The 22,653-nt window shown below is 48.1% G+C and overlaps 1 protein-coding gene across 1 annotated transcript in view; it reads left to right on the top strand.

The window, feature by feature from the left end:
* Window positions 1–22,653, top strand: part of ADCY2 (adenylate cyclase 2) — a 440,039-nt gene that overhangs the window by 187,951 nt on the left and 229,435 nt on the right. Inside the window, exon 4 of the mRNA XM_074987859.1 lies at window positions 703–852. Coding sequence (XP_074843960.1) covers window positions 703–852 — 150 coding nt within the window. The remainder of the gene's footprint in view (window positions 1–702; window positions 853–22,653) is intronic.

Below are 22,653 nucleotides of genomic sequence, written 5' to 3'. Positions count from 1 at the left end.
GCAGAAACACAAGGGCCTATGGAACTTTTACTGCAAAAAAGTGTAGGTGCAAAGTGAGCTCAGGCACCAGCAGGTACAGTGTAATTTTTGTGGCACTCAGTGGATTTTAAAACTGGGACAGAGTCATGTAACTTCTTTTGTGCATCAAGCCTTAGCGCTTGGCTTTTGTGAAATAGCTCCAGGATAGTAATGGTTAGTAACAACCATTGTTAGTAACAATGGATAGTAACAAGAAATACCTGTCAGCCTTCTATTTTACTGATTTTTTTTTACTGTTAGCACTTCATGTTACTAAAGAAAGTGGTTTATTGAAAGACTTAATAATAACATAGTTTGAATCAATGTTGTTAGTAGCAGAGACTGTCACTTAGCAGTAGTAAAGCATGCCAGCACCTAGTTAATGCTCAACCATGCACATAGAAATGAACTGATTTGTATTTTCAGTAGATCATAAAGCAGGTAAACACTGTTCACTGGAGCTCAGTTTTTCAGTTATAAGTTTAAAAAAAAAAGGGGTGGGTAATTTCTTGGAATTTTGCAGCTGGAAATGTTAGGGGTTTTTGCAAGGAGAAGTTGCATTAAATGTAAACTTCAAATAGGGATAAAACACATTAACTACAAAAATCTTTGCTGCTGCTTGTGATTATTTCCTGATAACTCCTTTAAAGAAGTTCACTGATTTGTCTGGTTATATCTCCTTAGATATTGGCAAATGTTATCATTTTTATCTGTGGAAACCTGGCGGGAGCATACCATAAGCACCTCATGGAACTTGCTCTGCAGCAGACGTATCAGGACACCTGCAACTGCATCAAGTCCCGCATCAAGTTGGAATTTGAGAAGCGTCAGCAGGTAAAGTTACTCCCGTATTGGTCCACTCCGTTGCTTTTCTAAAAAACCAGTGTATCAGAACACAATCAATTTTATAAGTGCAAGAAAGTTTATTGATTAATTCACTGGAAGCTTTTGCGATAAATTCCATGGAAATCTGTTTAATAATTGTCATATTTTATCTAAATGTAAAATGACTTATTATTATTATTTCATTTACCATCTAAGCCTTTTCTCTTGAGTAACAATGAAAAATATTTTATGGTAATGAAAGGGGAGGGTGTTATATAGAGGCTGTATTCAAGACTGTGAGTTGTTTTCTTCTGATTAGATCAGCCATGTGATGTTGAGCTTTGCCTTTGGGAAATGTCAGTTCTCCCTTTCCAACAGCACTGCTCTAAAATCTTGCTATGTTGTCCTAAAAATCTACAGTATGGATGAGTCAGGTGACATTGTTTAAGTTTCAAATAGGATAGCAAAAAATGACCTGAGGAATATTGTAATAGGAGTATCAGTCACTTACTGTAATAGTTAAATAAAAAGCCAATTCTGTCTTTGATTTTCCTTAGTGCTTGTCACCCTGAGAATTAAAAATTTTTAAAGCACAAAATAGCTCATCAGATATAAATAAGATTTGCCTAAATGTCACTAGATTCAGACTCTTGTGAACTATTAAAAGATAAGAAATTCAAAATCAGGGGACCCTGAGGCTGAAAAATCCTTGCAGCCAGAATTGTAATGTCCAAATGAACGTTCCAATACTTAATGTTTTCCAGCTGATTTTAATTTTTATGACAGGATGGCAGGGAAGAGGAGAGTCTCACAAATACCTGAGTGTATGACAATTGTGGTCTTTAAAGATCATTACTGACATTTTAAATTGAATCTAGATATGAATAAGAAGTTGGTATGAAGACTTGTGAAGAGGTTCACCATGTTCACCATGGCCAGCCTTGCTCTGGTGGACAATTACATTTTATACAACTGAAATTTCCAGGGTGTACATCCGGGGCAGCCTTAATTAGGTCATACTACAGTAGTAGAGCCTAAGAAATAAGAAAAGCCTCGATGGCAGTTGTAAAGTCTTCATCAGCTGCTGTTGTGTCTGTGGTTGTGTAGGAGCAAATATATATGTACTGTTCTACTAGCAGTATAGCGAACTGGCTAAAAAAGTTTTGTTGCTGGCACTATTGTAATAAACGTACATGTTTTACTGCGGGTATTTTCTCTCATACATTTTTCATGTGATAATGACACAAACTGTCCCTGGTTTAGACTTGTTTTGGGTCATGCTGTGAGAGCAAGGCAACCCTAGACAGGTAGTGGAGTCCTCTAGTGGTGTAGTACTGTTATGCTGGCTGCTGTAAGAGTCCTCTCCCTGCAGCTAACATTGTTAGGGAAGTGGGTATGGGTCTCTCTTGTGCTCTGGCATGTCTAATTAGTACCAGAAAGGGACTTTGTCAATACAAGTCTGTAGATACAAAGGGTCAAGTAGCACACAGAAAGATAGAAAAAATATTTAAAAAACTCATTGATGTAGGACAAGATGGAGTTTTAGCCTGAGGTTTCCTTCAGTGACCATTGTTTGGTGACGGATATCAATAGCTCTGAGAAGGTGTCAGTAAGCAATTTTTGATTTCTCAAAAGTTCCACAAAGGTATCAGCCACAAATGGTTGGAGTTGTGATGGTAGAGGAGGAGCAGATGTGCACATTCACAACTTTAAGCTAGGTGTTTGACCTATATTGCCTTTAAGAGTTATTTTGACAGTAGTCCCAACACTGGAGCACGATAGAATGTAGAAGTGTAACTAAAAAACATCATCTGCTTTTCATTAATGTCGTTGTATACCAATGGTGGAAAATTCACTGTCTTTATTTATACAGGTCGAACTTCTCTTGTTCAGCATCCTTGGGACCTAACCAGTGCTGAATGAGAGAATTTGCTGGACTACTGGTCAGTATTGTCTAGCACGTTGCCAACACTTCCACTGCTTACTGGGTTCTTAGAAGATGTTTAGGGGTAAATTACACCTACATAACGGCACAGAACTTTGAGATCCAGGACTGGTGCCTGTAAACAAACTTTATGGGACTGTGGGAAACTTAGCTGGATGTCCACTTATCATGGGTCTGGCCAACTAAAATCATGCTGGACAATGGATGTTGCCGGACCAGAGAGTGCTGGGCTAGAGAGGTTCAACCTGTAGTAAGCTAAGGCTTTATTTTCATGTTTGTTTTCGGTAGAAATAAGCATGAAGTATAACTAATTAAGAAATTTGTTATTAATGATCAACCTTGGTTCATATATATATCTAGGAGTAATCCTGCAATTCTAGTTTTCCACGTTTTGTAGATAATTTGAGGTGGGTCAGTGGCATGGGTAAAATGGAATGGGACTGAAGAACTGCTTGAAACATATTATTGTTTGTATCCTCCCTATGACTACCAGTACACCTTTCCCCTGAAGATCTCTCTTCTTTCTCCCCCACACTTAAATTATTTGTGTCACACCTGCCGGTATTCCATCTGGGAAGGGAAGAAGTGTAAATCATTGAAATTCCATTGCGCCTGCTTATTGTGATGCTGAAGGCTGTATGAATGACTAGATAGGTAAAATGAAGAATGATATGTAGCTTCAGAACTATGTGAATTTTTCCCTCGCAGAGTAGCTGGGGAAGCTGTGTCTGCAACATTTTTAGCTCAGGAGTATGGTACTGATTTATTTTTGTCTTTCATTGCTACTTCTGTTGAGGAGCGAGTACAAAAGTGGCTGTGCAATGTTACACTTCAATGAGGAAAATTAAATTCTAGCGTGGCCTAATGTTAATGTTTTGCTGCTGTAGGAGAAAGGCACATTAAACAGCAGGAGAGGGTAAGCATTTAAAAATGCCCAATTAAATTTGATCAAGGCCACACATTAGAACCACAAGGTACATTGCACGACAATTAAAGGGCTCCATCGTGCACGCCTTGCTCAGGAAAAATTCTAATTGAGTTGACTTGGTGTTTTGGTTGAATAAAGGGTATAGGAAGTGGTGTGCTTTTCAGTGCCTTGAGAACTGCATCATATTTGCACTAATGGACAATATGGCTACGTCTACACGTGAAGCCTACATCGAAATAGGCTATTTCGATGAATAACGTCTACACATCCTCCAGGGCTGGCAACGTCGATTTTCAACTTCGATGTTGCGCAGCACAACATCTAAATAGGCGCAGCGAGGGAACGTCTACACGCCAAAGTAGCACACATCGAAATAGGGATGCCAGGCACAGCTGCAGACAGGGTCACAGGGCGGACTAGCGCTTCCGGGGCAACAGCTAGCCGCTCCCTTAAAGGGCCCCTCCCAGACACACTCAGCCTGCACAGCACGCGGTCTGAGGAGCCATAGGCACACAGACCCCGGGCGACGCAGGCATGGACCCCCAGCAGCAGCAGCAGCAGCAGCAGCAGCAGCAGCCAGAGGTCCACCCAGCCCTCCCGGCAGGAGCAGGGCTTGCCCTGTTCCATGACATGCGGGAGGCAGCTGAGCACCTCCTTGCTGCACCGGAGGAGGAACTGCCCCCAGAGCAGCAGGGCTCAACCCCCACCCCTGCAGCACCCCGCCCCCACCCCTGCCTCACACGCCGGCGGCTGTGGAGCTACCCCACCAGCACCGACTGGTGGGAGCGGCTGGTGCTTGGGGAGTGGGACGACGACTGCTGGCTCAGGAACTTCAGGATGAGCCAGCAGACATTTATGCAGCTGTGCCAGTGGCTCACCCCCGCACTCAGGCACCAGGACACCGCCATGCCGCGTGCCCTCACAGTGGAGAAACAGGTCGGCATCGCTGTCTGGAAGCTGGCCACTCCCGACAGCTACCGATCCGTGGGGCAGCAGTTTGGTGTCGGCAAGGCCACCGTCAGGGCTGTCCTCATGGAGGTAAGAGAACCCATGGGGGGAGGGCAGGGGAGGGGAGGGGGGCCCGGGCAGAGGAGGGGAGGGTAGGGGAGGGGAGGCCAGGGTAGGGGAGGGGTAGGGAGGGGAGGGCAGGGCAGGGCAGAGAAGGGGAGGGGAGGGCAGGGCAGGGCAGAGGAGGGCAGGGCAGGGCAGGGCCACGCACACCCTGCTCACCCCTCATTGGTGCTGTCCCATGTGCTTTCCCTGCAGGTTGTGCGTGCCATCAATGCCATGCTCCTGCACAGGCTCGTGAAGCTGGGGGACCCAGATGCCACCATCGCGGCCTTTGCCACCCTGGGCTTCCCCAATTGCTTCGGGGCTCTGGATGGGACTCACATCCCCATCTGCACACCGCATCACAGTGGAGAACGCTACATCAATCGCAAGGGCTACCATTCTGTGGTCTTCCAGGCCTTGGTGGACAGCAGGGGCCGTTTCCGGGACATTTATGTGGGCTGGCCTGGCAGCACCCATGATGCCTGGGTTTTCCGGAACTCAGGCCTGTGCTGCCGGCTGGAGGCGGGGACCTACATCCCCCAGCGGGAGATCCCTGTGGGGGACACCACCATGCCCCTCTACATCATCGCAGATGCGGCATACCCCCTCCGGCCCCGGCTCATGCACCCATACACGGGCCATCTCTCCGCTAGCCAGGAGCGCTTCAACCAGCGCCTGAACCACGCGCGCCAGGTGGTGGAGCGCTCATTTGGCCGCCTGAAGGGACGCTGGAGATGTCTCCTGACCCGCCTGGATGCGGGCCCCACCAACATCCCCCTGATTGTGGGTGCCTGCTGCGCCCTGCACAATTTGGTGGAGAGCAAGGGGGAGGCCTTCTTCCAGGGCTGGGCTGTGGAGGCCGGCAGGGCCGACGTGCAGCCACCCGCTGCCCCCAGTCGGCAGGTGGACCCCGGAGGGACCCGGGTCCGGGAGGCCCTGCGGGCCCACTTCGATGATGAGGCCGCGGGGTGAACTCTGCCAGGACCCCCACTGCCCGCCCCTTCCTCCACCACACTCCCTGCCCCAACGTCCACACCATGGAGCACCCAACCGCACCCCCCTCCCACTTTTCCTGGACAAATGACAGCACGCACTTGTGGCTGAACTTAAACTGCTTTTTCTTTTAGAACTTTTTTTTTTAACTATAAATAAAACAAGAACAAACTATATACAACGTGTGGAACCAAAGTAATATGTACAAATAAAACAATAGTAATAAAAAAAAAACAGGGATGATAAAGGGGAGAACTATTTACATGGGGGGGACGGGGCAAACGGGGGGCACAAAATAATAAGTCCCAACTATATACAAGGCGGGGGCCACGTCCCGGGCCCCTCGCCCCTACAGTCCGGCACTGGGCGTTGGCGGCCGGGAGCCCTGCCGTGGCCGCAGCCCTGTCCGGGGCTGGCTGGGGGCGGGGCGGACCGGAAGATATGCCCGGCGAGTCTCAGCTGGCTCCAGGGGTCCCTCGGCGCTCCAGCCCTTGGCGGTGGGTGGCGGGGTGACGGCGGACAGGACGGCGACGTGCGGAGCAGCTGTGGTGCGGCGGGTGGAGCAGGCACGTCGGGCGCTGTGGCGGCCGGCACAGCATGAGGGGCCAGGTAGTCCACCAGGCAGTTGAAAGTCTCCATGTAGGCCCCCCATGCCTCTTGGTGCCAGGCCAGCGCCCGCTCCTGCAGCTGCAGGTGCTGCTCCGCAACCTCCAGCTGCCGACGGTGGATGGCCAGCAGCTGGGGGTCCATCGCCGTCGGCTGGTGGTGGCGCGGGGTCCGCCGTCTAGCCCGCCATGGGGCCGGTCGGTCCTCGGCCGAGGGGCTTGCCTGGAGTGATGGCCCCGGAGGGGTCTCCGGGACCACTGATGCCTCGCCGGCGCTCTCTTCCGGTCCTTCCAATGGTGCAGGTGCGGGACACAGGAGAGGAGGGGGGGAAGAAGAATGGAGGCAGGCGTGAGTGTGGGCCCCGAGCCGTGGCCTTTGTCCCCCCAGCCCTGTGCTGCAGGTTCCCCATCCCTGTCCCCGGGAGATGCTGCTGTGATGGATGGGGTTCAGGGGTCCCCCTGCACTGCACCCCGTCCCCTGGTGGGAGCGACTCTCACTTCACTCCGCAGGGTCTGACAGGAGAGGTTTCTTAGGCCACAGATGCCCAGTTTCTCCCAGGAGTGACAGCACCAGCTGTCGGAAGAGACAGTCCTTCCAACCCGTCCTGGGGAGAAGACCCCAAGGGGTGCCCCTCTGGGATGCAGCTTTCCCCCTCCTCAGGCTGGCTGCCTTGCAGCTCTCCCTTCCCCTAGCCTCCACCTGTGGCCCCCGCCCTCCCCCCCAATTCAAAGCCAGCTCAGCTCCTCCCTCCTGTTTGTTCAGGGCAGAGGTGTCACCTGCCAGCTGTAGCCCCACTATCATCCTTTGCCCCTGGGAGCTATTTGGCTCTTGTTGCTCATATCTAGCCTGAGTCTCCCTTTGGCACGCCCCCCACTCCATCACATGCTGCTGCTGCTGCTGTTGCTGCTGCTGCTGCTGCAGGGTGTCCCACCCCCTCCTCCTGGGGGCCCCTCGAGGTTCCGCTCCCCCCTGGCCCGGGGATGGGGCATGGCACTGTCGTGCGGGGTCGGGGGGAGGCAGGGGCTGATGCACTGCTGTGAGGGACATGGCCCTGCTGTCCTTGGGGCCATGGCCATGTGAGTATGTGGGGGGCCCTGGACACATATCTATTACCGCCCGCCCCTCAAGCCCAGGGGTGTACACCAGAGGCGGGTACATACCTGTCGGTCCACTCCCATGGTCCGGAGATCCCCGCGGGGTGGAGGCCCGGCTGCTGCTCCGGGAGGGCAGGAGGAGGATCTGCAGCCCGGATTCTGCGGAGGAGGAGCCCCCCTCCTCCTCCTCCTCCTCCTCCTGCCGCGATGTCCCGGGGGTGGGGTCCGGGGGGGGCGCCTCCGGGGTGCGGGGCTTACCTCCGGGGCGGACTCCAGCTGAAGGGCCTGCTGGGGCTCGTTGGCCAAAGTATCAAGGGTGGCCGGAGGGGAGGAGGTGTGCCGGGGGCCCAGGATGTCCCTGAGCTCCCTGTAAAAGGGGCAAGTGACGGGGGTGGCCCCAGATCGGCCAGCCGCATCCCGGGCCCGGGAGTAACCCTGCCGCAGCTCCTTCACCTTACTCCTGACGTGATCAGGAGTGCGGGCAGGGTGACTCCGGGCAGTCAGGCCGTCGGCCAGCCGAGCGAACGCATCCGCGTTCCGCCTCTTGCTCCCCATTACCTAGAGCACCTCTTCCTCGCTCCAGAGCCCCAGCTGGTCCCGCAGCTCGGCCTCCGTCCAGGAGGGGCCCCGCTGCCGGTTGCCAGCCTGGCTTCCCGCCTGGCTGGGCTGGCTGCCCTGGCTCCCCTCTGGGGGGGTCCCCTGGGGGCGCTGGGGGGGCTGCTGGGCAGCCATCGCAGCTGGGGTGGCTGTCTGTGCTGGCTGAGGGACATGCAGGCTGGCCGCGTGTCTGGTCTGCCGCCTGCACGTTCTCTCAGCTTCCTGCACAGGAAGGGAGGGGGAGGGGACCTTTAAGGGGCCGCTCCATGCGGCCACCATTGAGCTGAGGGGGCTGCAGAGAGCGTCTCTCAACCCCTCAGCTGATGGCCACCATGGAGGACCCCGCAATTTCGACGTTGCGGGACGCGCAATGACTACACGGTCCTTACTTCGACGTCGAAGTAGGGCGCTATTCCTATCCCCTCATGGGGTTAGCGACTTCGACGTCTCGCCGCCTAACGTCGAAGTTAACTTCAAAATAGCGCCCGACGTGTGTAGCCGTGACGGGCGCTATTTCGAAGTTAGTGCCGCTACTTCGAAGTAGCGTGCACGCGTAGACACGGCTTATGTGATTTGTAATTGCTGCTGAAAAATATGCTGACCTGTAATTCTTCTTATAAATCATGTGATTGTTTTCACTTTACTTTCAAGAAAATATAAGGAGCTAAAGTATTTCTTGTATTTTTTACTGTTTGAATTGCTTTTGAGACTGTAAATAGGTTTCTGTTCTAAATAAATTAATTGAAGGGGCGTTCTGAAAAATCACCACAGAACTTTAACTGGCAAAGCACAATGAGTTGTTTAGACAAAGAAAGGTATTCCCAGAATGCATTAATAATTGGAGAAATACATGTGAATATATTCAGTCAAATACCTGTGTAAGAAATATTATACATACACGTATACCTAACTATTTTATTCAACTTACTATGGACGATTCATAGCTGAGTTTGAGTTAAATTTTGCATTGTATTTATAACTTATGTATATACACATTTGTGTAGATTGGTTTGGTTTGGATATTTTGTCTTCTTGGCTAGATGGTGAGGCACCAGCTGGAATACTGTACTTTTGGGCATTATACTTTCAGAAAGGTGTGAATAATTTGGAGACAGTCCAGGGGAAATGAACAAAAATGATGAAATGTTCAGAAGACCTAACTTATGTGAAAAGGTTTAAAGAACTGAGGAAATGAGTTCTTTTGTGGTAACCCATTAACAGTTTTCAAATATATTAAGAGTTGTTATAAAAATATCAGTGATAAATTGTTTTCCATGTCCACTGAAGGTAGGACAAGTAATAATTGATGTAATCTGCAACAAAGGAGATTTAGTTCAGATATTGGGGGAAAAAAACCTTTCAAATTCCAAAGACAGTTAACAATACATTATAATAGGCTTTCAGGGGAGATTGGAAAATCCCAGGGGCTAGGTGGCTCTTAAGAATAGGTTGGATAAACACCTTTCAGAGATGGTGTAGGTCAGTGGTGTCCAAAAGCAATTGACGGGATCGCTACATGCCCCCTCTCAGACAGGCGCTGCTCCTCCCACACCAGGTATTCTTCCCCCAGCAGCCAGGCTCTCTGTTCAGCTCCCCCCTGCAAACAGCTGGTGAGTCGCCCCAGTCAGAGGAGGAGCTGCCTCCGCTGCTGCCACCATGCTTGTCCCGCCAAATGGTGCGCGGAGGGGTGGAGGGTGCTCCATGTGTCCAGCTCTGATGAGCCGCTTTGCCACACCGCATGTCCAGTTGGCCACATGTGACAGACAGACAGTGTATTGGACACTGCGGGTCTAGGTTTACTACCTCAGTAAAGAGGGCTGGATTAGATGGCCTGCCTTTCTGTGATTCTGTTATCCACACCACTCAAACAAGTATCCGTACACTTAACAGCTGTATTGTGAGACTGTGTTATGTTTGTAAAATGCCAATCACAAAGTGTTTTTCAGAGGAGTCAATGGCTGGGGTGGCAATATATTTAAGGTATCCTGGAGACTGTTTTATTGTGGTTCCACTGTATGTAATGTGCCCCTTTGGGAGCACATCCGCCATTATTATTATAATTGTAAAACTTCATAAAACTTAACTGGATTTTTAAAGTCCTTATCAATGTGAAGTAAGTTGTATAAGCGTCTTCATGGTGCCCCCACGCTGAGTTTGCTTTAGATTTACGGGAGGAGGGGAAAACACTGCCAAGTCAACTGTCCATTCTGAAATGTAAGTTGAGGAGAGCAAATCTAGCTAATGAAAACCCTTCAGGTCATAGGTGACAAAATATCTCGACTTAAACTCCTTTGCATATTGTTCACCTTCACGTGCTTCTCTACCTTTGATCCTCATGAGATCCATCAGGTGTTACAGTGTGGGCTGAACACTTCTGAACATCCTTAACAGTAGAGGGTAGAAGTGAGAAGAGAGGGGCAGAAAATGAAGCTGTGCAGTGGGAATGGGTGTGCTAAATACAGCCCCTGGGGCCCTGAAATTCTCTTGGCAGCATTGATGGCATCCTTCTGAAGTCTCTTATTAGCACGTTTTGCACTTTGTCAGTCATGGTTATGTTAACAGTGGATTTTAGTTACACTGATACAGTATGTCATCATTATTATTACACTTCCCTGCTTAAAGATATCATTCACAATACAGATTTTATCCCTGTTTATTTCTTCCTGTTCCATCTTTTCTTTCCTTCTTGTTACAAAATGTGAAATTAAATGTGAAATTACCCTGACCTTCTAATACATGCAACTTCTCAGCAGGCTATGCATTTCAAATTTCTCTTTATAAAAATTATTTATCTCACTGATACACCCTTGCTGACAGTTATCTGGGGTAATCAATCTCTAAAGCAATGTTAGACTTTGACATTGACAAGTAGTTAGCATAATTACACGTCTAACTCTTTGCTGGTGCTTTACATTACAAGACAGAAAAAATATTTTGAGAAATTGTTACAGTGTAGTAGAGGAAGTACATAGAGATGGTGACATTCACTGGGCTCTCTCAGATATCCTTTTTGAAAAGGAGGCAATGTGGTAATGGGCTTAGAAACAGAGCTTGCAAGCTAAAACAGATTAAAATGAAAGGGATTTCAAAGAATAAAGCAGGCTTTAACTGTCTCAGTGGAACATTGGTATATTTGTTGCAAGACTTCATGCACTATCTTATAATGAATCCAAAATGAAGGTATTTCACTCAAAATTACTGAGATGTTGAAACTGTTAACCATGATTGGAAGATTTTGAAAGATATTTTAATAATTAACTAATAAATAAAATGAATACATAAAAGCTTATTTAATGCCTAAAACAGATAACATACCATTTGTGTTTGAATTAAAAAAAAGAATTTTCCCTGTGAATTTCTGTTTTTGCTTTTACAGTATAGCTTCCTCTTTCTCCAAATTATCATCCTCTGATTAGGACATGACAGTTCACTAGAGATCATTAAATCATCAGATCAGGAATAAATAGTAGGAGGAAATTAAACCTTAAGTCCTGATTTGAATCACATTATAAGCAATTAGAAATAAAGTTTGCTTTGGGTCTTTTTAAATCTCTACCTGTGTGGTGACATAGCCACGTACCCAGAGCAGAAGTTTGGAAATCATCTCACCATCTTTCATCACATGTGATAAAGATAACAGGTGATACATGGCTGTGAGACATCATTGCTTATGCCTAGCCCATCCACATTCATTCCTTTCCCCTTGCATGCTCTTACCTCATCACTCTACAAACCTATTACAACAGGAACTTGCCTTTTTAAGGGCATCTAGAAGGCTGCTACAAGTCGAGGGAATAAGCTTCTACTCCTATTATTTCCTTATTCTGAAGAAGAAAGGGGTTATTTTTCCTATCCTGTGCCGGAGGAGACTGCACAAATATATATACTGCCTCCGATTCAGGATGATATCATTTAAGACCATGATTTCATCTCTTCTGGCTCAGGGCTGGTTTGTGGCTTGACTTACAGGACAACTACTTGCACATTGCCACCCGCCTGATCCACAGGAAGTGGTTGAGTTTTACAGTTGGGCCAATCCAATGTCAGTACAAAATAGATTCTGCACTGCAGTGAGAATCCTTACAAAATGTCTTACGTGATGGCAGCACACCTAAAAAAGAAGGAATCCATATTTAACCCAGTCTAGACACCTCTTTGGAGCTGATCATATAACAAAATGATGGCAAGCCTCAACTGTACCTTCTCTCTCTCTGTTCCACTGACCATCCTGATGATCAGTGAAAAATGGTTACTGATCTCATCACAGATGATAGTTTGTAGGGGCCAGAAAAGATCCATGACAACAAGGCCTTATTTGCCAGAGGACAGCTTCTTCCAACTTCATTGAGACTGAACAGTGTTAAAATGCACCTGGTTACAGCAATGCAAATTTGTCTCTCATTATTAGGCCATATGGTTTGCCTGGGCATGTCTGCCACAGTTGCTAGACCTCGCTCAAAGCCACAACAATTCTGGTTCGGGTTAGTTTGCTTCCTTGCAAAGCGCCATGTGAGCAAGAAAGTCCTAATGCTATGGGATGTCCTCTCAGTTCTAGACTGGTGGCTAAATCCCAGCAGTGTCCAACATTGGCATTACTTTTAGCAATCCCTTCCCAGATCTTGGCATTACTCGTGAATGTATCACGTAAGTCTGGGAAGCCCTGGGCCATTTAGAGATGCAAGAGGCATGGTTTGCAGAGGACATGTCTCTGCAAATGGCATTCCTCGCTAGTGTAGTGTGATGGGCAGCCTATCAGCTATGTACTACATCCTTTCATGACATGACACAATTCCAGCATCTTCTGGAGTCAGAGACAACTTGCAGACTTTCTAAGCACCCAGTCACCAGCTGAAGGTGGTCACTGTCGAAGTCTGTTACCAAACTGATATTTTGTCACTGGAGGGGGTTCCACTGTTGGACCTATTTGTCACCAGGGACACTACTAAGTGTCTGAACATCTCTCCTGGAAGTGACATGAGCCTGATCTCAGTGCCAGATACTTTCTTCTGCAGTGGAATCAAGAATTGCGATATATGCTTTTCCACTCATTCTGTTTGTCTTCAGAGTGATTTCCAAAGCCTGACAAGATTAGGCTATGCTCATCTTCATAGCTTGCTGCTGACTGAAACAGTTCTTACAGATGTCCACACAACTATTAGTCATGGTCCTAGACTACCCAGTCCTGTTGTCACAAGATCAGGTGAAGTTTTTTTACCTGGACCTGAAGTCCCTACAATTGATAGAGTGGGTGAGAGCTGGTTAAGCTCCACGGAAAGATACTGTTCCTAACAGGATAAAGAAACCCTAGTACAGAGCAGGAAAATGTACCTGTCCAAATGGAACAGATTCTCAGTGTGGGCTACCCATTATGGTCTAGATCTCATGCATTCCTTAATATCAAAGGTCATTGACTATTTGATGCAGTTATAACACTCTTGACTTTCTTTTGCCTCAGTAAGCATCTAACTGACATCAATGTTGGTATATCATCCACCAGTACAATTGGTCTCTGTCTTCTCTCATCTGACAGAGTGCAAGTTTCTCAAGGGCCCTATGCATGCTTTATCCACCACTCAGAGAACCTGCTCCAACATAGAACCTCACCATACTTTTTTCTAAAGTGTATTCCATCCATCTCAAAATAATGGTCATGATAGTCATCACCTTGTTCAGGTGAACAGTCTCAGAGGGGTATTCATGTTAGTCTGTAGTTTCATAGAAAGCAAGCAGTCTTGTAGCACCTTAAAGATTTAACAAATGTATTTATTAGGTAATGAGCCTTTGTGGGCAAGACCCACTTCTTCAGATTGGTCAGGAGCACGAGTGAACTTCAGGTGCTCCTGGCAGAATCCTTCTATACTGCATTACAGACTTCATGGCAAATTCATTCAAAGGTATTTTTGGAGTTTCATTTAAACCTCTAATGCCTGAGTTCTTCCCAAAACCTCATTCCACGCAAGAAGAGAAGGAACTCCATACTCAGCATGCTTCTAGAACTTTGTGGTACTACACTGGCGTCCAAAATGGGTAGTGTTGTGTGTCTGAATCGGTATGACCAACTAGCTGGCATATCTCTCCCCCACAGATGATTAAGGCTCCATCCTCCAGGCCCAAACAATGTTCTGTGCCTGCTTCTGAAGTCTATTATTATTCAAAAACTGCAGGGCAGCTGTGTGGAACCACTTGCTCATGTTTGCCAAGCATTAGGTGCTGGAATTAGCTGTTAGATAAGAAGCAAATTTGGAAAAGTGATACTTTCTTCAGCTCATATTCCTCATTCCCACCATCCTCAAATGATACAGCTTGCCAGTCACATACAGTGCACGCTGATGCTTACTCAAAGAAGAAAGACCAATTACTTAGCCTACAGAAACCATGGTTCTTCAAGATACTCAGATTGTGTGTCCTGCTATTCATCCCCTCTCTCAGAGCCTTAGCCAATGTGGATTTTGAATTGCAAGAGGACCAAAGGTGTGTTATGGTCACTCCACCTTTTAAGCCCATGCATAGGAGCATTAGAAAGAGCAGGGTGCATGTGTGGCCCTGAGAGAGACTGCCATACAGAAGAGATTCCGAGTTTACGTGTATGAAGTTCATGAGCACCTACAGAGGGATCTTCGGTGACTCAGTCTTGGGAAAAAACTAGAATTTTGTAGACTAAGTCACTGTTCCTTTCTTAAGCCACACTGAGGTCTTAGCCAGCTGGTTTAGCTAGAAATTTGAATGAGGGAGTTGCCCAGAAAACTCTTATGGTATCTGAAGAATAGAGATGGTTGAGACAATAGTGGCTGGTCAAAAAGCTGGTTTCCTAGATCCGGATAAAGACATTACAGATACAATTCTTTGCATCAGCTGCAATGAGGCTGAGCATTATGAAACAGTTGACAGAAAATCAGCCAGTGGTACCAAGCAGTTGATTTCCTTGCAAAACCAAGAATAGACAAGGAGAAGCATGGAGAAGTTCAGCAATGCTCAGTGCCATCAATCAGACATAGAACCAGAAATTAAAAGGAAGTGCCTTCCTCTCTCATTCTGCTAGATGAGAGACAGCCGCAGGGTAGTTCTGTAACACTACACTTTCTGCTCATCTACATCTGTATAAAACACTGCATCAATGGAGGTTTTGGCTAATATTCACCTAAGGGGCATTGGCACTAAATATTAGAATATTAAAGGGAGAACTGGCAGCAAACCCTGTATTTGTCTGCTGAGCGGGGAAAAAGGTGGTCTAGTCAGGTGATCAGAGGAGCAGGCATCAAGCCTAATGACTGAGTTCGAAGCCATAGTCTGGAGCCAAAGCCAAGATTCAAACTAACACTCAGAAACCTGTTACTATAGCCATGGGTGACACCAGGGTCCGTAGTCAGGAGCTGCAGCGAGGATGAAATGTGAGGGCAGGGACTGGAGGGAGCGGAGTATTGAGTGGGCAGTTGGAGGTGAGGGTTTCAAGGCAGGGACAGGCCAGGCCAAGGCTGGGTGCAAGACAGAGTAGCAGGAAGAAGATAGTACAGGAGAAGGCTCAGTGGTGGGCCCAGGTGTTGTGAAGCCAATAAGCTACTGCTGCTACTGGCAGAAGAGCCATCCTGTTGGCCTCAGCAGCCAGTCAGGTGTCAGGGCTAATCAGGTAGTCTTCTACTAGCCAGATGTACTGCTGAGGCAGCCTGAAGACTAGTGCTGTGGCAGGCCCTGGTTCCTGACAAGGTTTAGGTTGCCTTAACATTTTACGTTATAAATAAAATTCTTGAATAAAACCTTTGGAAAACTATCGTTTTCCTGCTGTAGCAGGAATTGCCACTGCTTGATTTTGGCACCAGACCAACCTCCCTGAACATTCTAAGGGTCAGTCCCTGTAGTGTATGCGGTTCTGGGAAACCACAGGGTCAGCAACTCAGCTCAGCCTCTGGAGCAGCTGTAATGGTGGAGAGCAGGTAAGGGAAAGATAAATTGCTTCCTCTGCCTACCTCCTCAACCAGCATTTTACGCCAGCACTCCATCTTCCTTTCTGATGGACAAGAACTCCTGGAGTAGCTACAGATACAATTAATAACAGCTGGAAAGCAGACATCCAGGAGTTCTAGAATCACCTCTTCTACTAGCCAGTGTGATTCTGTACCCTTTACAACTCACTGATAAATACCTAAAGCCCCAGTGAGAGGTCACACAAGCTTGGAAAGGGAGCATGTTTTTCTAGGTTGAAAGACTCATCCATTATGTCATGCTGCTTCACAGCAAGAATCTGCTATATATTTGTTGGCTATGCTGTCTGTAAAAGGGAGCTAGATAATCCATTTTTTCAGAGTTCTATGCTCCTCTTGGTAATTAACCTAGGATAATAGTCTTCTCCTGCTGACAGTTTAGGGCCTGATCCCGTAGTACTGGAGACAATGGAGGTTTTATAGTTGACATCAGTGACAGCAGGATCAGGACCTAATGTAATTAATTATGTTGCTCAACTAGTAAAAGTCTGCACTGAAGGCTCAAGATTAAAATACGAGAGGATTGTTAGTATTGCATGAGTCTGGTGTCCCATTATGGAGCTCACTTACCCAGCTGGTTCAATATAGCTCCTTTACTGTGTGGCTGGGTCTACACAGAGACGTCTTGCCGGCAGCTTCGTGCTAATGAGCAGTCTCACAATTGCAAATGGCTGCTCATTAGCATAGTCCCACAGCTCATTAGCATAGCCATGCGAGATCTCGCTACCAGCAGAGAGTGCTGTCGGCAGTAAACAGACTGTGTAGACGTGCCTCTGCTGGCAAAAACCCCCTCTGTTGCCAGCTCCTCATGCCTGTTCATTAGCATGAAGCTGCCAGCAGGACATCTCTGTGTAGACCCAGCCTGCGTGTGTTTGGGGCAAGGGGGTAGTCATTATTGATATGATCCTCCATCTCCTGTCTTGCATGAGTTCATGAGCAGTGAAATAGTTAACGAAGATGACATTTAGATGTCAGATTCTGGAGCAGAAGAACGCAGCAAACACGCAAGGAGGGCAGATCTGCTATACCATTGTGTACCAAACTCTGATTTATGAAAAAATTCCGACTCTTCAGCACCAACTGATTTTGAATTGGTAGGGGCTTAAATAGATGCATTATTAATACTTTAAAATGTAACGTTTTCAGAGCCCTAAAATGAACAATCGAGCTAGCCTAATTCTCTCTCAAAATCGTTTTAGCCTAAAACCAAAGATGAGCAATTTCAGAGCCAGTGGTGGGTGTTTTTTAAGATAGAATGAGATGCTAAATAGAGCTAATGGAAGTACAGTAGGGACTTGCAAGCACAACTGTGATTCTGGAGTAAATGTGTTATTAGTTAAAGTGTTCTTAACAATCAAAACTATTCATTCATGTGCACTTTGCCTTTTGAGAAAATGGCACTTTAAAAAAATTCTCCATCCTCCACCCCCCACCACCATTCCTCTTGTATAAGATTCAATTAATAGGTGACTCAGGCCTTTGGTAAACCCTATAAGATCCAGATAGTAGAACCTATACCATTTCTGCTGCATATGGTGCATGATGGTGTGCATTCAAATCAGCTAATAGGTTAGTTTACAGAATAGTTGAATTCTCAATAGGTAACTGCACGTGCTGGTTCAGCAATAGGGAAACAGAAGCAAACAGAATTATTGTCATACGTTTTAGTATGCCTGTCCTCTTAGATCACTCTTCTTTAGCTGTCAGCGGGTATGTAATTCAGATCAGTCAAGATACAAAACTTACTCTTGTGTAGGCATCCTTCAGTTTGCATAGACTATGGATCGCGCCCTTTATAGTTTCAATTGAGGACTCCATTTACAGCGTCTGCTGTGACTATGAAGACCCACACGAGAGTGACAGTCCTTGCTGCATCTCTTGCAGATGTGGTGGGTGTCTGGCAATTCCTTAGTGTGCTTTCTGTGTGCTCGCTTCTCCTCTGCTAGCTGTCTGATCCTCATCTCGCCCTTCTGAAGGCCCTTGTGTAACCCCTGCCTCCATCTGTTGCGGTCGTCTGCTAGTTCTTCCCAGTTGTCCAGCTCGATGTCTACCTCTCTGAGGTCTCTCTTGCAGACATCTTTGTAGTGCAACTGGGGGCGTCCGGGAGGTCTTTTGCCAGAGGCTAGCTCACCATACAGGATGTCTTTTGGAATCCTTCCATCATTCATCCTGTGGACGTGGCTAAGCCAGTGGAGCCGACGCTGCCTGAGGAGGGCGTGCATGGTTGGGATTCCAGCTTGCTCAAGGACGGCGGTGTTGGTCACTCTGTCCTTCCATGATATTCCAAGGATGCGCCTGAGGCAGTGCAAGTGGAAAACATTCAGCTTCTTTTCCTGGCGGACATACAAGGTCCAAGTGTCGCTGCCATAAAGGAGGGTGCTGAGAATGCGGGCTCTGTAGACTTGCATTTTGCTGTGAGTGTACAGCTTGTTGTTATTCTACACTCTCTTGCTGAGTGTGGACAAAGTTGTGGCTGCTTTTCCGATCCTCCTATTTAGCTCAGACTCCAATGACAGGGTGTCAGTGATGGTGGACCCAAGGTAAACGAACTCGTGGACGACCTCTAACGTATAGTTTTCAGTGCTGATTGATGGGGATTCAGCAACATCCTGACCAAGTACGTTTGTCTTCTTTAGGCTGATGGTAAGCCCAAAGTCCTTGCACGCTTTGGAGAACTGATCCAGCAGTTTTTGAAGCTGGTCTTCTGTGTGAGACACTACAGCAGCATTGTCTGCGAACAGCATGTCTCTGATGAGGACTTCCCGCACCTTAGACTTAGCTTTCAGCCTTGCAAGGTTAAACAGTTTCCCATCAGATCTTGTGTGCAGCAAGATGCCCTCTGTTGAAGATCCAAAGGCATGCTTCAGGAGGAGTGCAAAGAAGATCCCGAACAACGTTGGAGCAAGCACACATCCTTGTTTGACGGTGCTCCTGATTCTGAAAGCATCTGATAATGCACCGTCATATTGGATGGTTCCTCTCATGTCTTCGTGGAATGACTGGATCATCTTGAGTAACCGTGGAGGACAGCCTATCTTGTGGAGCAGTTTGAACAGACCATCCCTGCTGACCAAGTCAAAGGCCTTGGTCAAGTCGATGAAGGCTATGTAGAGTGGCTTCCTCTGCTCCCTGCACTTCTCCTGCAGCTGCCTTAAAGAGAAGACCATGTCAACGGTAGACCTCTTTGCACGGAATCTGCACTGCGATTCAGGGTACACCCTCTCAGCAATCTTCTGGAGTCTGCTGAGGATGACGCGAGCGAACAGTTTACCAGTGACGCTTAGGAGGGAGATTCCATGGTAGTTGTTGCAGTCGCTTCTGTCTCCTTTGTTCTTATACAACGTTACAATGTTAACATCGCGCATATCCTGTGGAACCTCACCCTCTTTCCAGCACAGGCACAGTAGCTCATGTAGGGGTTCCAGGAGTGTGTCCGCGGCACACTTGATTACCTCTGGTGGTATACCATCCTGGCCAGGGGCCTTTCCTGCTGCAATGCTGTCGATGGCTCTCTTCAGTTCATCCACAGTCAGTTCTTGATCCAGTTCGTCCATTACTGGTAGGAGCTCGATGGCATCGAGGGCTGCGTCAACTACAACGTTCTCGCGTGAGTACAGCTCAGAGTAGTGCTCAACCCAGTGCTCCATCTGTTTGGCTTTGTCAGCGATGACTTCACCAGATATGGATTTCAGAGGTGCCATCTTGTTCTGGGTGGGTCCTAAAGCCTTCTTCATACCCTCGTACATTCCTCTCACATTACCAAAGTCAGCACAGGTCTGGATGCTGCTGCATAGCTGGAGCCAGTGGTTGCTGGCACAGCGCCTGGCTGTCTGTTGTACTGTTCTTCTGGCCACTCTAAGTGCTTGCTGGGTACTCTGGCTCGGTGAGCGTTTGTACTTCAGGAGTGCAGCACTCTTCTTTTCAATAACTGGAATCATCTCATCGGAGTTAGCTTCGAACCAGTCGTTCATGTTTCTAGTTCTTCTTCCAAACACCGACAAGGCCATGTTGTAAACCGTATCCCTCAGATGTTGCCATTTGGATGTCACATCGGCGCCCTCAGGGCCGCAGCGCAGATTTTCCTGGAGGGTCTCTCTGAACTTTTCAGCTTTCTCCAAGTTTGCCGTCGTTCTGGCGTCAGTGCGGGGCCTTCCAGCAGGTTTAGAGCGGTACAGCTTCTTGGGTCTCAGCTTGAGTTTGGAGCAAACTAGCAAGTGATCTGTATCACAGTCAGCACTATGATAGCTGCGTGTCAGAAGGACGTTTTTGAGGTTATTACACCTAGTGATGACCACGTCTAGTTGATGCCAGTGCTTCGAGCGTGGGTGTCTCCACAACACTCTGTGCTGTGGCTTCGTTTGGAAGAATGTGTTTGTGATGCACAGATCGTGGTACATGCACAGTTCAAGGAGACGCTGTCCATTGTCATTCATTTTTCCCACACGGAAGTGTCCTAAGCAGGAAGGCCATGAGGCCCAATCAGCTCCAACTCTTGCACTGAAGTCACCCAAGATGTACAGTTGTTCACGAGCAGGTATTTGCACTACAGCAGCACTAAGCATGTCGTAGAACTTGTCTTTTACTTCTGGTGTGGCGTACAGGGTTGGAGCATAAGCGCTGATCAGGTGGACGGGACCAGCACAAGTTTGAAGCGTGATCCGAAGAAGTCTTTCTGATCCGCCTATGACTAATTCCACCATTTGTAGAAGGGTGTTTCTGACAGCAAAGCCAACACCATGCTCTCTGGGTTCTTCTTGTGCTTTACCCTGCCAGAAAAAGGTGTAGTCCTTTTCCTTTAGAGATCCCGAATCTGTGAGTCGCGTCTGTTGCAGTGCAGCGATATCAACTCAGAGCCTCTTCAGTTCCTTGTTGATGACAGTGGTCTTTCGGGTGTCACTGATGGCCTGAAGATCTTCAGTCAAGCCGGTCAGCATGGTCCACACATTCCAGCAAGGAAGCTTAAATTGTTGATGTTTCTCATTTCTTGTTGATTTTCTTATTGGTTTGACTGGTGCCCAAATTTCAGTCTCTTGTCAGGTTCAGGAACCTTAAGCCTCACGCACCCAGCGAGGCAGGTGAACTGTGGCGGGACAGTACCCTATTGGCTGGGGGCTGCCCAGCTTGAGGCGGGTGGTGACTGTCCAGTGAGATGCGAGGATCTCTCCCACCGTCGAAGGCAACCCCTGGCGCTCGTTCTCTACGCCAATCGAGGAAGAGCTTATAACCGGTATCTGTTGCCTCCCGTGTTGATGCAGCGCTGTTCAGCGATGCTGGAGTACCTCTCTGGGCGCGAGCCTGGGCACTTATTGTGGAGACTCTGGGCTGCCCAGACACCAGCGTCCCCCTCTCGGCTTTACTGATATAGTCCAAAGGAGAGGATAATCTCCATGTCTGGTACCAGCTCAGCTGCAGGAGTTGCCGGGACAGTGCCAGAAGTTGACACCGAACCGCCTTCAGACTCCACTCCGGATTTTCTGTCAGGGTTTACTCCCTTAGCCTTTCTCCTTCCCAGGATAACCCACAAGGCAGTGGGGTATGGAGAATATGGTTCAGGATCCCACTACTTCATACCTCCCTGTCACCACGAGTCACCATAGCTCCCTGTGGAGCGATGACCTCATATCCCCGGGACCCTCCTCCCCACCTTTCGTCCCCCCCCAGCTACCATCACCATAGGACCCTCCCCAACCCACTACCCCCATCTGCTCCCATGTCCGCCCTCCTCACTGCACTGGCCCCTCTCCCCCCAGCTGCTCTCAGTCCCCCAGATCCACCTTCCCCCATCTTCTCTTCAGAGACTCCTTTTCCTGATAGTGCTGCCTTGCAGTTAACCCTTGATTTTATGGACCCTGATTTAGCAGAATTCAAGAACAGATGTCTGGCCCCCCGTTGTTCCCACTGTCAACTGGGGTCCGTAAAATCATCCCTTCCTCCCCCCAAAGAAAGAAAAAACAAAGTTAAGAGGCTTGTCACTGCCGCAGCCTGGAGGAGCTGCCACCTCCTCCGTCAGAGCCTTCATGCGCTTCTCCCACCAGGGCCAGGGCCCGTATATGGGCAGACTGGCACTCAAGTATGAGCCCCACCCTTGGTGGGAGAAGCATCTGGTGGCTCTGGCAGATCCAGCTGCTGCTCCTCCTCCAGCAGCAGCAGTAGTTCTGGTGAGTGGCAGTTTTGGTTTGGTTTGGTTTGGTTTGGGGTTTTTTGGGGGGGAGGAGGGGATTGGGTGGGCAGTAAACTCTTGCATTTAATGGACTTTTGGGAAGAGTGGACATACCCCTATTAGTCTGTTAAATTGAGGGTTTACTGTAGTACCAATTCCCTACTACATCAGCAAAACTGATCAACAAAGAACATGAGGTCTAAATGAAGCCATATTCCTTCACTGGGTACACAGATGAGAGCAGAAGAAACAGCAGGACTGACAGCCACCACAGGCCACGGAAAAAAGGGTGAGACCTCTGGCAGGAGGGGTGGTCCTGGGGCAGCGCTGCCCAGATAGCACCCCTCTCGTCCTTACTGTTGCATGGAAACATGAGGACCAGCACTCTGGTGGCAATTTAAAGGGGCCTGGAGCTCTGGCTGCCACTGCTGCCACACAAGCAGCAGCAGCTGCCAAGA

This window comes from Carettochelys insculpta, chromosome 2 (assembly GCF_033958435.1).
Source record: "Carettochelys insculpta isolate YL-2023 chromosome 2, ASM3395843v1, whole genome shotgun sequence".
In the NCBI taxonomy this organism is placed as follows: Eukaryota; Metazoa; Chordata; order Testudines; family Carettochelyidae; genus Carettochelys; species Carettochelys insculpta.
The sequence above is the reverse complement of the archived record's forward strand: the minus strand, read 5'-3'. Positions and strand labels throughout refer to the sequence as shown.